Here is a 16,436-nt window from a genome sequence, read left to right as displayed (position 1 = left end):
GAAAAAAAAGTATAGGTATCCAGCCAGGTACGTAAAATGCATACATTGTTTCTTTTCCATTCTTTTCGTTTTGTTTTGTGGTTATAAAAATAAAAATCGTAAATAAGATCGAACAATTTTGTTATTTTTCAGTAAAATATACATTTAATACAAGTTTCATTTAATGCTGTAGGTGTAACGCCGTATGTTTGATCAGCAAAGGACCATGCAAAAAAATGTATGGGCAGTGTCCCATCCCATCAACAGACATGGGACAAGTTTCAATATCATTATTACGTCCCATGAAAAGTCAGTACCAATTTTTAGATCGGAATTCGACGGGGTTTTTTTTTTAAAAAGACTTTTGACAAAAATAAAGTATTTTTATTTTAAAATAAAAAATTACATTTTAGACGATAATTACAAAAAGCAATTGTTCAACTAGACATTTTAAGTATTAATAACACAAAAACAATTGTGCAAGTAGACACTTAATAACAACAGAACTATTATCCAGACAAAAATAACGTTATATTATTCATCTATTATAATAGTCGATAACATTGCCGCTGGTAGATTAAAGTTGATATGTCGACCTTTGCCCATATACCATATAATTGATATTATATGGGTAACGGAGCAAGGAGTAAAGTACGTCTTACGGCTGTTCTCTCTCGAGTTTTTTTTAGTTAAATAGTACATTTTTAATTCAGTTCTTAATACTTAATAAAACTGTATAAGTATAACATAACAACTAACAAAAACATATTTTTTTTTATTGCACGATAACCCCATATCCTACAGTGATGTCGCCATAGTAAAAAATAATCATAATGTCGAGATGTATTTAATGAGATATGTTTGGCATCTGTTGATGATATGGGACGATTTTTTTAAAACTGTATAAGTATAACATATTTTTTTTTATTGCACGATAACCCCATATCCTACAGTGATGTCGCCATAGTAAAAAATAATCATAATGTCGAGATGTATTTAATGAGATATGTTTGGCATCTGTTGATGATATGGGACGATTTTTTGCATAGTCCTTTATAAGAAACTGAACTTTAATTTTTACGTGGTTTGTCATACGGATCATTAAATTATATACATATTTTTATTTTATAGCATTAACATGGTGAAACAAATTTTTTTCGTCTATTATTTTTGCGTCGGATGATAAAAAAGAAAGTTTGTTCAAAAAAAAAAAAAACACCGCCGCGCGATGAAATTCCAAATTCGAATTTGGAGTGGCGTGCGTGACATGTTGCTAGTGCACACGGTCTCACGCACAAACCACACAAACTATAAAAATTAAAATTATATTGTGATTATAATATGTATGTTTCTTTATCATATTATGTAGAAGGTCAGAAGGAAATGTTATTGAATTTAGAAAATGCTTTGAGAAAAAGTTCGAATTGTTTGATGATGATGTCTCGAATTGTTTACGAAATAATATTAAACAGAAGTGCAAAGCCTTCGCTACGCCTGAATATTTGGAAATGGGGTCATTCAACTCACGGTGAGTTGTAGCTTTTATCTTACCAATAGATTAAACCACTTATTTCTAAAGCTCAAAAATTTAAACTAACGTCGACTAACCAAAGCTAAAGTACGAATCATAATAAAAATTATAAAATAACGTCGACAAGCCAAAGGTAACTATGAATTATAATATTATTTACGTTTTTCCTACTTAAATTGTTATTACCTAACTAAAATATGTCGTGTTATATTAAAAATTAAAATGTTCATACCCATATCTTCTTCAGGCTGTGCAAAATAGTTGATCAAATCCTCAAGGCACATGACCATTTCGCCCAAATTGACTGACGCGAAGAACATCGAGTGTCGTCTGTTTTCTTGTAAAGTTTCAAGGCCACTGAAATATGGTTTTTTAATTAGAATTTTATTGGTTTACTAGCGGTCCGCCCCGGCTTCGCCCGTGGTACATATTTACGTTTTCTCAAAATAAAAAACCATCCTCGTACTTAATACAAATAAAACAGGAATATAATAAAAAAAGAATTATCGAAATCGGTTCAGCCGTTCTCGAGTTTTGCGCTTACCAACAAATTTTGCGATTCATTTTTATATAAGAAGAAGAAGAAGATAGGTGTACTGTAAAAGTTAATACATAGTTTAGTATTTTTATAATTTATTATTGAAAAGCATATTGCTGAAAATGTATTTGAGAATGTTTTTTATACTTAGTACTTTTTTATATTTTCAGTCAAATGTAACTTAATTGGCAGTTTTAATTTAATTACGGGACAGGTTGATTTATATCGTGATGCAACACAAATTACTTATTAATCAAACTAAAATAGTTTCTTTACCTCATTTTTACAAGTTTTAAATAATTAAATGTATGGCTTGTCTTATAAGATTCATATGTACCTATTACGTTAAATTTACGATATAACACAATTCTATATAAGTCATTATAATTAATTTTTCAGTCAGTAGATAACTAAATTACTCACTTAATAAACTTGGTGAAAAGCGAAGAACATTTCCTAATCACTCTAGCTGTTCTAGATTCTTCTTCTTGTGACCTGGAGAAATCAAGACCGTCGTCCATTTTGCCTTCCTCGTGAAGGATGGCTTGTTTCTCCTCTACTTTACCTACACCTTTCTTTTTCGTTTCGTATGACTGAAATATAAATAATAAAGCAATTTTTATGAATAAATGTAAATGCATAATTATGTTTTCCAGATTAAATTCTAAATTAATTATTTAGATATTTTTATTGGCATTACAGTAATTTGAAATTAATACGTAAGTAATTACTAAATGATTATAATGTTTTGTTTGTTTAGTCAATCGTAATAAGTACCTAATGGGAAACATCGTAACATCGTAATTGTTCAAAAAACTAATAAGAGCGAACGTATTTACTCGTATAATTTAGTTTTTGATTGATATTAAATAACTATCGAATTACAATGCAATTTTCGATAAATCACTGTCATACGATGGTATAATTAGTCATATGGTTATTAGTACTAGCGTCATTACTAAAGTTTTTTTTTATAAAATTTTGTATAAAATATTACCTATTAATTAAAACACAAACCTTATAAGACAACCACAACCCAGTTTCAGAGTGTTGTACAATAACGGTAGAATCACCATACTTAATGATAGGAGCTCCAATAACTTCAAGATCCTTATCTTCAAGAACCACCTTCTGGTCATCTTTCTCTTGACGGAGGCAGAAAGCGCATGATGCTGTGGTAGCTTCCTCTCTGGAAAACAGAGTTTTTATTAAATGTAGTTTTAGTAAGTAGTAGAGTATTGAATTTACAGTAGCTTCTTCGCTAGATATAAGTAGAAATTTATTAATATACTAGTTTATTGCACGACTCAAAATGAGAGAGTGCTTTACGATCGAAAAATTTGTTTTGCCTTGGTTCCGCAACTATTTAATAATTACACGATGGGATTACCACGTAATATCCTTGGTACGAGCTAGTTACCTGGCTTGTGACGTCACTAAACCACGACTATACTAGAAGTAGTCTGGTAATATTATCGTACCTGCTAACCAAATACAGCTCATTCTGGTCATTCACGCCCAAGTATCGACCTGTAGTGATGTGCCGGATCCTCATAGGGTGATACCAGTTGATGAAGCCACCAGCCCATTTAGTACGGGCCAGTTCAAGCCGCCATAGCGACCTGGCTTGTGACATCACTGAACCACCTTCGTAGACCACGATACTGGAATGGTAAGTAAGAAATTTATATGTTGTTTGGCTGTTATATTTTATTATATTGGTAGATTGACTTTCATGATGAGCTGGTCATGTCTGATAGCGTTTTTAAAAGCTTTGTGTTGCATATTCGATACATTATATTTGTTATTTTAACTGACAGATTCTGTTCCTGTACTTTTTATTTTATTTCCACTAACCTACAGTTAACCCTAGTTTATTGGTAGTTTTACAATTCAAACGATTAAATATAATATAAATGTATCATATGAATTCTCAATCTTAATCTTTCTTAGCAAGTTACAGAATAATTATAACAGTACATTTTATTAAATGAAGTGCGTTTTACATCCATTTTAAATTCTATTATTTCTGAACGCGTACGTTTGTACGTCAACTATTCCTTACATAAAAAAGTTCTAAAACCAAACTATTGTTTGAATGACATGAATGTAATTGATTAAACGTAAACTTACTTCTGCCCCCCATCTTTACTCCAAGTACTAGGTATGGTAAGACACTCGTCCCCCCCATGGAAGAACCGTAGTACATCCCCTCCAAAGACATAGCCCACGTATTTCATACGGGATATACCCGTGCCGTACGGTTGTACCGACCAATGGGTGACGTGGAAGGACGCGTTCACTATGGATACTTCGTTTTCTTTTGTTGTGTGCTGGAATAAATCAATAGTTATGTAGGTGTTTGTTTTGAAGGCTTTTATCTAGAAAATATAAGGATAAATATATTAATGTGTATGTCCAGTTGTTCTCAAGTTTACCTATTACCTATTTGTTGCATTTATAAAGAAGAAGAAAAACAATTAGCAGTTTATTTTATATGAATACAGATTTTGCTTACAAAACTCTAAGCCATCTTATCCTGTATTCATAGAGCGAATACACACACATATATAACATATCAATGAAATAAACATAACCCTATTTTTTGCATGTACGTTTGCATCACGTGAAGATAATATTTCCTTCTAGGGCAGATGCATAATAAATAACTAATGTATGTATATGTTACGGCTAAAGGTAGGTGAGAACATAAACTTAAGATTAGCCGGCTAAACTTAGGTTTATTTTCGACGAGGTGTTAATGTTAGTTTGTTCTATCTTTAGCCGGCTAAACTTAAGTGTAACCGCAGGCCCGTGGCTAAAAATGTCAGGGTGGGTAGATTTGGTTACTATAATACATGTAAGGAACAGGGCGAGTGTTTTCTGGCACTTCGCCGGCTGCTGCCGCAGCACGCTCGCTGCGCTCGCTCGGCTCGTGCGGGTCTTAAGAGTTCTAACCTAACCTAACCTAGCCACCAGCTTTCTGCCCTGAGTCGGGGTGGGTAGATTTGGTTACTATAATACATGTAAGGAACAGGGCGAGTGTTTTCTGGCACTGTGCGGGCCCCTCAAGCCCTCCACCGGCCCGGCGCTAACCAAATCTACCCACCCCGACATTTTTAGCCACGGGCCTGCGGTTACACTTAAGTTTAGCCGGCTAAAGATAGAACAAACTAACATAATACCTCGTCGAAAATAAACCTAAGTTTAGCCGGCTAATCTTAAGTTTATGTTCTCACCTACCTTTAGCCGTGACATATATATATTTATGGGCAATAACGAATATCCGTTTTACGCACACCCTTATACTTATTAATAGCATTTTTTAAGTCACACTAGAGGTATAAAAGTTCGCATAAAAGATTGAAGAGCTATTTGATGTCAAAGAGCCATAAATGTAAAAAAAAACCTCTATTTTAGAATAGCAGTAAATGTAGATATATTTAAAGGAAACAGTTTCAAAGTTATTTTACGTATAAAATTAACTTACCAAGTATCTTTCAGTAGCAACTGATACCAGAATCAAGTCATCACCGACACGGACCTTTTCACCCTCAGATCTGAATAAATAAAATATTTATTATTTAGTTTACCTTATTTTGTGAGGATGGATGTGTATGTGTGTGTTTGTTACTCTTTCACGCGAATACGACTAAACTGATTACAATGAAATTAAGTACACATATAGAGGGTAACTTGGAATAACACATAGGATAGGTTTTATCCCGGAAATCCCACGGGAACGGGAACTATGCGGGTTTTTTCTTTGAAAGCGCGGGCGGAAAGCTAGTAATTTATAAACAATTCTGATTTTTAATACAATTTTTCATGTATATTGTATACCTCTGTTTGCTAGCTGGATGCAGGGTCCACCAGCACGCCTCGCCCTGCGAATGCTCTTGCAGACCCACGTCAAAGGCTAATTTGTCTTGAGATGATGACGTGGAGAGACAGGCTAGGTACTAAAAAGGATTTATTGGTAAATATTATGTATCTTACTAATTTTATTAACGTGAAAGGTGGTAAGCATGTATGTACTTATGTATGTAGTAAACCATTAAACAGATTTTGATGATACTTGACTATGTTTATGTACCAGAATTACACATAATCTACAGAAATACTTGCATTTTCCTACGTTTCGTCACGATCGAAGTCAAACCCCAAACCGAAAGCAAACCGCGTGGCACAGCTAGTGTTAATTAAATAGATGGGTTGTCATGAATATGCTTTAGAATCGCTTTGCGAATCTACCTATTCTATATAAGAATGTTGTGTTTTATTCTTCTAATAAAATTTTAACTCAGATCTGTTTTAATTTGTTTATAAAATTGTATTGATTTCGAAATGTTATTTACCTATTATCCGTATGACTTTAATTAATAAACATATCATTTAATCTCTTTAAAAGACTAAAGCTATAGATATAAAAAAATCGTAATTTGATAGAATTCAATTTTAACTAATTGGTAGTAAAAGAAAACGTTTTAAGCCCAGGAATAAAAAATCTAGGTATTAGCATGTATTTGATTTTAAATAGCCACGCTAAGCATGCTCCTGGGAAATTACGATCATTTAGTAAATTAAATAGACTGATGTGAGTGAACTCTTTATAAAAAAACAATTCTGAATAATTTAAAAACATTAATCAAATACAATTATGAATTACCGATGAAAGGCTTGTTTGTGCCTCATGCATTAATTTTATAAACTGATATGAATACAGAAGGTCCCTACTGAGGAAAGAAAGGTTAGAAAGAAGAATATTTTTCTCAATTACAGGACCTATTTTATAAAAAAACAACATTATTAAGAAATAATTATCCTATATAGTTTCCATTTATTTACTTTGGTTGGCGTAAAATATTTGATTTGACTTCATTATAAAAGCTTTTTTTCACCGAGTTACATTACGCAACATGTTTATTGAAAAATAGAGTCTACCTCTTCACATTTTTTTATTTCTTGTCTTTACTAAAATATAATTTCACTAGTTAGAGTAGTAACCCAGATCACCTATAAGTTATTCTAAAGCGCAATGCGGCGCGTTCAATATTGAATTTTAAAACTATTTCAAGGGCGCGAGAAATAAGATTATAGTTTAAGCTTTGTCGCTTTTTTAATACTAAAGCTTTTCCGACGTAGGTAATGACAATGAACGTTAAGACGTTATTATTCTGAGAGTATTTATTTCTTCAATATACCAGTTTAAGGCTGCAGTCTAGCAAAATTGCGTTTTCAACAAGTTATTTGACAATTTTTTCCCGGCTAATGAAATGATAAACTGAATTTTTTTTTCTTGTTTATCAATTAGTGTTATATACGCAATGCGCGTGAATTTTTTCACATTTATAAAGTTACTTTATGTTACCTTAATCAGGCCTTCAAGATAAGTCTCTTTCCCCCAAAATCATTTCGAGCTAAGTTTGTGCACTCACTACGTTGCAACCGATTACAATTTACATAATCTGATCAGCGCATTATTATCCTTATATAGTCGTTATTAAAAACTGCTGAATACAATTGCCGAAAAACTTATGATTTTCTTAATTAGAGCGTTATAAATTCATTAAATTTCCCATTTTTTGCCTTACAAAATCGATTGATAAATACTGCTAAAAGTTATTTTTTCCATTAATTTATTCGAGTTGGTTGAAGACCAATGAGTATTAATCCTTTAAAAAATTTTTTTTTGAATTTTGATAATTCTTTAAATATTAAAAAAATATTTAAAATAATAAGGAAAAATCCTAGCGAATTTCTTTAGTCGCGCTCCTTGGGCCGGAGCGTTCTGACGTGTGCTCTACGCTCGATTTTCCTTCATACCGAAGTGAAAGTTGCTCTACTTCATTAAATTTAATATTTTTGTTAATTGATTATTTTTATCTTAGTTTTGTGCAAATATTCGTATTTTTAAACATTTGATTTCGATATGGAAAATAAACGAAAAAAATACGCGTGTAACTAGTAACTACTAGAAAAAAAATTATCTTCGAACATAAAGTTAATGAAACCAAATAGATTGCAAAGGTGATTGGCAACAATTTCTTTATTTTACGGGGTGTCAGTAAAGGGATGTATATTTCTTTAAAACTAAAGTAAGCTCATAAATTTTCTTATAATATAATTTTTTTGAAGTTCCAAAAATGTTTATTTTTCGTTTGAGAAATACGAAATATAATATAAACTTGTATTGAGAACTTGAACTTCCCAAGTTCATCCGGGGAAATCCCCATACGGGGAAAATGATTTGTTTACTCCAAAATTGATCCGAGGTGTTTTAATTTTTTCTTCTAGTCATTTTCAACGTAGCGGCATGTTGTTTGATTATTAATTTTGTAACTTAAATACAGGATGTTGGTTTTATATTCTGATCTTACAGACGCGCTGACAAATTTAGTCCACCATTTCTAGTTTAGTCTAACTACAAAACTACCAAAAAACTCTAAGTACCAATATTAAAACGAATGGATTATCATCACATCATCAAAATTCAGTGGGGTTGAGAACTAAGCAAACAGAAGTAACAGAGACGCGAAGAATAAAAAAAGAGGACGAAAACGATAATTCGTTGATGCTTTCCCTTTTCGACGTATTGTTAGGGTACATCACCAATCTGCAAAAAACAAAACTGATAATTCCCAATTGCTGATTAAAAATGAAAAACAAATAATCGACAACAGTGGTGAAAATTTGCTGATCACAATGAAACATCCTTCAGTGGTAGCAGATTTACTCATTTAAAATGTATCGGTGAACAGCGTAAAGGAGAGGAGGACAGGAAAACATTATGAATGTGGATGGTGGATTGTATACAGGGTGTAATCGATAAGTATGTGCAGGCGATTATGACGTTATTATTGCAGGTATCAAAAAACTTAAAACTGATATCGAAATTACTTTACCTAATGAGCAAAATGACAATAATAACTTTTTAAAAGTATAACGAGAAATATCTAAAAAAATTACTTTATACACTCCCATATCAAAAAGGGAAAATGGGACTAGTAGAAGTTAAATGTCTAATTCCAGCAAAAGACATGAATGCGGAAGATGCGGTTAAAAAAAAAATTAATATTTGAAATACAATGCAAAAAATAACACTTTTGTCATAGATAAGAATCATGACTATTTTTTCCAAATTCAGGGACAACTAAACGTTGCAGAAGCAGAAGTCTGCTTATTTGCTGTTTGGACTGGAGTGAATCATTCGTTAAAAATAGAATATATAAAATATAATATATAAAATAGAATATATAAAATAGAATATATAAAATAGAATATATAAAATAGAATATATAAAATAGAATATATAAAATAGAATATATTATAAAAAAGTATGTAACGTTTAGGCAAAATAAAATGATGGACCATTATTGGATTTTACATAAATTGCCTACTGTCAGAATTGATTGATTCGAGACTTCAGCATTCGATGCCCATCAAGGACCCATCCTATATCATTCAAGCGATTGAAAAAAAAGAGATAAATCCAGTGCAACCGATAAAGCATCAGAATGCTAGCAAAAGATTTATTAGGTTTATCAATATAAATCTATATATTATACATAATATAATAAATCTGTAGAAGACGCGAAGACTGACATCCGCGCGGACGGAGTCGCGGGCGGAAGCTAGTCAGAAATAAATATCTTTTGTTTTCATTTGCGTATTTTTCTATTTTATAATTTTTTAACACAAACATTACATTTTTTTCATTAAATACAAAATTTGTTTATCCGTTTTATTAGTTAAACTGAACAACTTTCACTAAGAAACTTAGGTCGAAAAAAATGTATAGAGTTATGCATTTTGTATGGAAAGCTTATTTTTTTTATATTTCGTCCAAATTTCTTTGTAAAAGTTGATCAGTTATATAAACATGAAGTTGAAGATATCAATAGAAAGTATTCGCAAATTTTGTGTACTGATAAAAAAAATCACCCGGTGTAATTTTCACGAAAATTGTTTCAAATTGTCATTTTTGGTACTTATTACGAATATTAAATTATACGAATGATTTAATTTTTAAAAATTAAGTGGAGCAACTTTCCCTTAGTACATTTGTATTATTTACATATAGGATGACAGGATGCATTTGTTTGCACTACTAGACCAAGCCCTTAAAATATATCTATCAAGAATTTGACAAGAAGGAAAGCTTATTTGTACACCTTTGTCGATAAAGTGGTTAATTAAAAATAATAATAATAAAAAAATTTCGAATTACTTCCAATATGTTACAAATTATATGTACTCATACCCACACTAGCTGTGCTCCGCGGATAAAAACCACGGACAAATCGCGGATAAAACCAGCATTTTCATAGTTTTATATTTTACATATTAATTATGTAGGTATACGTGTAACGTGTCTATTTAGATATAATACTGTAAACATTCTGTAAATTGAATTACACAAATAAACTTACCATGTCACTGTTAAGATGGCGCAGCAAAATAGCATTACCATATAGCAATGTTCTATGACCTGAGCCTGTGCCTTTTCCCTGTAAAAAATAATAAATATAAAACATAGAACTTATCATAAATGAGGTAAATAACCAAAACTACTAGAAGATAATAGTTACTTTCCAACTACAAAGTCTATCAAATAAAAATTGATAAACTTAGTTCCAAAATTGCTTGAGAAAATATTATATTCGTTAATAATAAATAATAATTTTTGGATAACGCTATTGTTAAAGTTATAGTAAATTGTGCAGTAAAAAGTCAGAAAGTGTAGAATTCGATGGTTTATGAATACGATGTAATGATATTCAAAATATTAATTAATGTGTTTGTTAATAAAATCATAATGGTAGCATGCAAATTCCGCGATCAAAGAATTTAGATGAAAACAATTATTTTATGTTTATAAGAATGTTATTCGTATACTTAACATTAATTGTATACAATATAAACAACAGATGTATAAAAAAAGTGTAAACAATATCTTAGCATAATATTTTGAGAAAATATTCTTAGCTCCATCTAAAATGTAAATAACTAACACTGGGAGCGTCCCTTATTTCACACTGACTGATTTTCATCCATCTCAGTAACAAAATTTTCCGATCATTTGTATACAGAATATATTTAAAAAACATTTTCTTACCGTAAACAAAGGATAATATTTATTATTTACTAGCGGTCCGCCCCGGCTTCGCCCGTGGTACATATTTTCGTTTTCTCTACATAAAAACCATCCTCGTACTTCAAGGAATATAATAAAAAAAGAATTATCGAAATCGGTTCAGCCGTTCTCGAGTTATGCGCTTACCAACACATTTTGCGATTCATTTTTATATATAAGATAATATTACAAACCATTAAAAAATGCCGAACAAATTTATTATGAATGGTCTATTATAACCAAATCAGTCAAAAAACAATGACTGAATGAAATAATGACTAGGTATTGCATGTTTTGCCCTCATCAATGATTGAAATTGAATTAGGTAACGTGAAAAGAAAAAATCAAAAGTAAAAAGGTATTTCAGTGTAGTCGATACATAATACGACGGGTTATTATAATACGCAAAGGACTGACTGACTGATTTTCCCCCCAAGATAAATAAAATAGGGGATGAAAATTTACCACGAAAACTTATATACCACGCGGGCAATCGTTAAAAGCAATACATAAAAAATTGGAATTTAAATTGAATAATAATAATGTTATTTGAATAAATTATTCAAACTGAATTTACATTCATAAATGTTAACATCTATGCTGTTATTTAATCTGTGACAGCTTTCCTTCTATTAGAGCTGATGTTAAACGGATGTTTTCCCGGATGCAAGTACAAATGGAATCTCAGATAGATTGAACGAATAGCTAACAACCTATAATATGTCCTGTGTAGGAAAGTGAAGCATTTTGTTTTGATTTCGTCGAGAGGAAGATAAATCAAATTTAATCGTCCGTATCTTATTAAAATAGTAAAGAAATAACTATAATTATTGAACGTATTATATTTTTTGAAGTGAAACTTCTTTAGGCGCGTTGAGAGTAAAATTTCAAGGTCGCGTCATGACAAAAACGTCATGGAGTAAGGCGACGATTTTGGTATCTTTGAATCTTTTCAAAGACGTTTCACTTCTGACACGTGTGCTCGGCACATACCTACGCTCTTTTTTATTGATATGAAACTCGATATAGAAGATAAATGATTTAAAATGTTTTCGAGCAATACAAACTACGGATTAATATTACTTCTACTTATTACCATGAAAATTAATAAAAACTCTTGATAATTAAATTTTGAAAAGCGCCATGAAAAAAATTAATATGAAGTGCCAAAATAAATACCTAGTGATTATTATTAGACTAATTTTGTACAAAAGATTTTGAAATAACTATTTGCCAATAAAATCAGTGATGAGTCATGCAAGTACAGTCGTGACGAAAATATCATTTGCTTTTTAACTTTTGTTTACTTTTTACATTTATTTTATTGGAGATTTTTTATTATAATATAAGCGTTATATTTGCATATTAAGTATACTTCATAAGCTCATAGATCTGTTCATTTATTTGTTAAATATTATAACAAATTAACTAATTTACATATTATATACAATAACAATCATGTCCTATATTAGGTATTTTATTGTGTTTAAATTGTCCTGAATTAAAATTGTAAATAAAAGTATAAAATTATTATAAAATATAAAAATAGGGCTGACGTTTTACAATCAGACGATGCATGTAATAAAAATGTTTAGTTACTTTAAGCACAACTTTAAGTGATGTTCTTATCTTCATAAAAACATTAAATGCAATAAATGAACAGATATATATTTTAACTATTTATTTGAATTTATTCAATTTTAACTCTGAATGATATAATCGTCACGACTAATATTTTACCGCGTTCGCGCTTGTTTCGTATACTCACTAACAAGTTTTCTTTGCCCTGGAAAATTTAAACACGAAAGCAATACGTAAAACGGGAAAATTAATTACAAATGAAAACATATATTACATGTTATAATAATATAGAATGCAATTCTCAATCAGAATTTGAATTTTTGAAAAATTATATTGACTTGGATAAATTCTTTAGTATTTATCTTATCATAAACAAAATTAAGTGAAACTAATTTGTTTTTTACAAAGTTGAAAGTTGGCTGGTAGAAATGGCTTTTAGCGATAAATCCACCCCCTTTAGATTTCTTGATAAATGTTAGAAGTATATTATTCTTTTTTTCTCTTTGAATGTCTACCACACAGCATTCAATTAAATAAATAAACACCAAAGAATTTTCCACACAAGTGTATCTCTTGAAGAGTTTGGAAAAATTATAAAAAGTGAAACATTCGTCTAAGTAATGTACATATTTGTTAAACACATAATTATTATTAAATAATAAGGTATATATTTTGTCTAATACTTACGGTCTCTGAACCAGCAGCTGTTACCAATTCTTGGAGAGCTCTTACTGATAAAGCCTAGGAAATAGAAATAAATTAAATAAAAATGACGTATTAATATGTCAAAAATCTATACTAATATTATAAGCTGATGAGTTTGTTTGTTTGTTTGTTTGAAAGCGCTAATCTCGGGAACTACTGGTCCGATTTGAAAAATTCTTTCGGTGTTAGACAGCCCATTTATCGAGGAAGGCTATAGGCTATATTATATCATCACGCTATGCGGGTGAAACCGCGAGGAACAGCTAGTACTTTATAAATTGTCTTTACATCGCTATAATCCAAAAAATTGTCCAAAAATTTATTTATTTCAGACGTCTGAACCAATCTCTTTTAATGTAAACGATGCAAACTATCCCAATTTTCAGTTGTCGTATTATTTTTCTTTCAGATCATGAAGAAAGAATAAAAGACCCTATTCAAGTGGCCTAACTACAAAGCTAATAATCCAGCAATACACATAAAACGACATAAAAGATCTTTATATAATCCTTGTTCCGAAGAAAAGCAATCTTATCTTTTAGGGAACATACAATTTATAATCTAGCCTAGCATATTATAGTGGTTTCGCTCATAACTTCTTCTTATTAGGGCTAAATGGAGAAATGTGTTTGTCCAGCCACAAACTATAATTGGGTCAATAAACAAACCATTATTGAAGTTTTAATTACTTTGGCTCAAATATAAAAGATATTTAAATATATGTATTAGGAACTATATTACAGAATATTAATGAAAGCTTCGGCCGATCGAATTTTCTAGATGGAGGACGAGGACGAGGCTATCGAGGACTTGAAGGTCATTGTACCGAGTTATTTCTTAATCTTAATAGTAAATAAAGAGTTCTTATAAGAACCCTCTTACGTAAGGGATTGTTGATAGTATGTTTACAGGTTGCAATGCACAATACACGCAGTCTTCATGTTTCGGATCTTATTTTCATCGAGGGAAATTAAACCGTGTAGCAGCACACTAAGGTATTTTATCACTTTTAATAACTCAGGCCCCGGAAGCACAGACACAATAGAAAATCTATTGTGTCGTGGACCGATCGGGCCGTTCGGGGCTCAATGGGTTAATCAACTTTTATATCCAAATTATATCTAATGAGTTGTTGTTTAATAAACTTTAACCAACACGTGGATATGTGACGAGAATGCTTCTATCTAGACTTGAGAATATAGTATAGAATTATCGAGATAAGCTTTGCTAAAATGTGTGACCCTTCGCATTACTTTAACGTAAAGTTACTTAAACATTAGAGACGATTCTTTTGCTAAATAACTTAACCACGCAATTTCATCTGCTCTCCAAAACAATGCTTTTACTGTTTTTGCTACGATTCGATCTTATCGATCGCATTATAAAAATTTATAAATAAACAATAAACATACCTGTTCAATAACAAAAACACACTGCGACAGATCGGGCGGTATGTTCTTATCAGCGATGTTCTCCAAGAAACAGTGCCGGTTACCGAACCCCTCGGCTGCCAAGCAGACCCTCTCTCCGGTGGCCGTACAAGACAGGCACACCATGTCTTCCTGTAGGAAATAGTGTTAATACTCGTTGAGGTCTTGTTGATAACGATTAAATAAATATTTTTAAAGAAGGAGTAACAAATTTCAAATAGCGACCCTGACTTCCTTTAGTTTCGTGATATATATTTTTATATAATATTGGTAATTTTAACACATAGATAAGCTAAATGAACATGAAATGAATATCATCTGTAAAACAGGACATAATTGAAAAAAATATTAGGAAACTGCCTATAATTTAAAACATTTTTTTCGAGTAATATTGAAGATGTGGGTAGAGCGAGAGACGTGATAATAGAGCATTTTTTGGGAATGTTGAACAATAACATCAATCAAAATATTTATGCTTTGATATAATATATTGATGTATTTTTTTTTCAAGAAACATAAATTTTTGTGTCACTTCAGAACTATGTAACTCAAGAATTATGTCATCCTCTAGAGAAGATTAGCCAAGAAGATTGAAAAGCAGGTAAGAAAAACACTTTGTGTAATATATCTTTCAAATAATTATTATGGAACTTATACCGGAGCTTATAATCCTAATGTATAAAAATGTACCTAATATTAATTTAAATGTAGTACCTAATAAACAGAAAGGTAGGTACAGTAAACAGATGATATATTTAAATTATGTGGGGATCATCTAGCCAAAAGGGTGAGTAAATTATTACATAAACACATACAAATATTTTTATGAGTCAATTCCTTGCTCGTTCCTTGCAGCTGATGCCAAATTTTATTATTATTCAAAACAGCAAAATCATATTATCTAAGTCTGTATATAAAGATTATATTATTATTGTCTAGGAGAAATTTTCAGAGATTATTAATTTAAGATTTTAATCGACTTTGATATAGGCAAATGTTTTTAATTTACGCTAAATCTGTAATTAATTTTTTAATCCATTCAAAAAATGAATAATGTTCCGTAAGCAATCGGACCAAGACGGTAAGTTCTGACAACCAAGAAAAATCTATAAAAATTTTTTTCCACACCAAAAAAAAAACAGTTAACTTAAGAACGTCTTCTTTCTTTGATGTCGGTTGAAAAATAATAGTCTAATCAACTATTTGTTACGGATAGAGAGGTCTTTTGATCTAATTATGTAGCAGCAGAAATTCTATAGACTGTAATGCTTGGTTATTATTTAATTAGAGTAGCTTTTTCTATGTAGGTAGTTAAACTTGAGTAATCCTATGCCAGTGATTGACCAAGGCTACGTATTTTAATTTTATAAAAGCCTTTCAATTTGTGGATATACTATGTCATCATACTGTTGAATTTATTATACAGTTTCTTCTAACAAGATTAATTTTAAAAAGACTGTCGCAAAGATCAATTATAATTAGCTAATGACATTTTTAAAGATTGTAAATAGAAAAATTGAAAAACTTTCATTAGAG

The 16,436-nt window shown here is 30.8% G+C and overlaps 1 protein-coding gene across 1 annotated transcript in view; it reads right to left on the bottom strand.

Annotated features, from left to right (window-relative positions):
* The window catches only part of RyR (Ryanodine receptor), a 128,049-nt gene that overhangs the window by 92,468 nt on the left and 19,145 nt on the right, over positions 1-16,436 (bottom strand). The window contains exons 3-13 of the mRNA XM_090117172.1: positions 14,883-15,032; positions 13,453-13,506; positions 12,953-12,970; positions 10,481-10,558; positions 5,892-6,010; positions 5,539-5,608; positions 4,182-4,381; positions 3,530-3,712; positions 3,066-3,237; positions 2,472-2,641; positions 1,743-1,867 (exon numbers count right to left, since the gene is read on the bottom strand). Of these exons, the coding sequence (XP_089973298.1) occupies positions 1,743-1,867; positions 2,472-2,641; positions 3,066-3,237; positions 3,530-3,712; positions 4,182-4,381; positions 5,539-5,608; positions 5,892-6,010; positions 10,481-10,558; positions 12,953-12,970; positions 13,453-13,506; positions 14,883-15,032 (1,339 nt within the window). The remainder of the gene's footprint in view (positions 1-1,742; positions 1,868-2,471; positions 2,642-3,065; positions 3,238-3,529; positions 3,713-4,181; positions 4,382-5,538; positions 5,609-5,891; positions 6,011-10,480; positions 10,559-12,952; positions 12,971-13,452; positions 13,507-14,882; positions 15,033-16,436) is intronic.

This window comes from Colias eurytheme, chromosome 27 (genome assembly GCF_061535395.1).
Source record: "Colias eurytheme isolate Ceu_HAF_F1 chromosome 27, ilColEury1 Martin Lab GWU primary, whole genome shotgun sequence".
NCBI classification, from domain to species: Eukaryota; Metazoa; Arthropoda; class Insecta; order Lepidoptera; family Pieridae; genus Colias; species Colias eurytheme.
The sequence above is the reverse complement of the archived record's forward strand: the minus strand, read 5'-3'. Positions and strand labels throughout refer to the sequence as shown.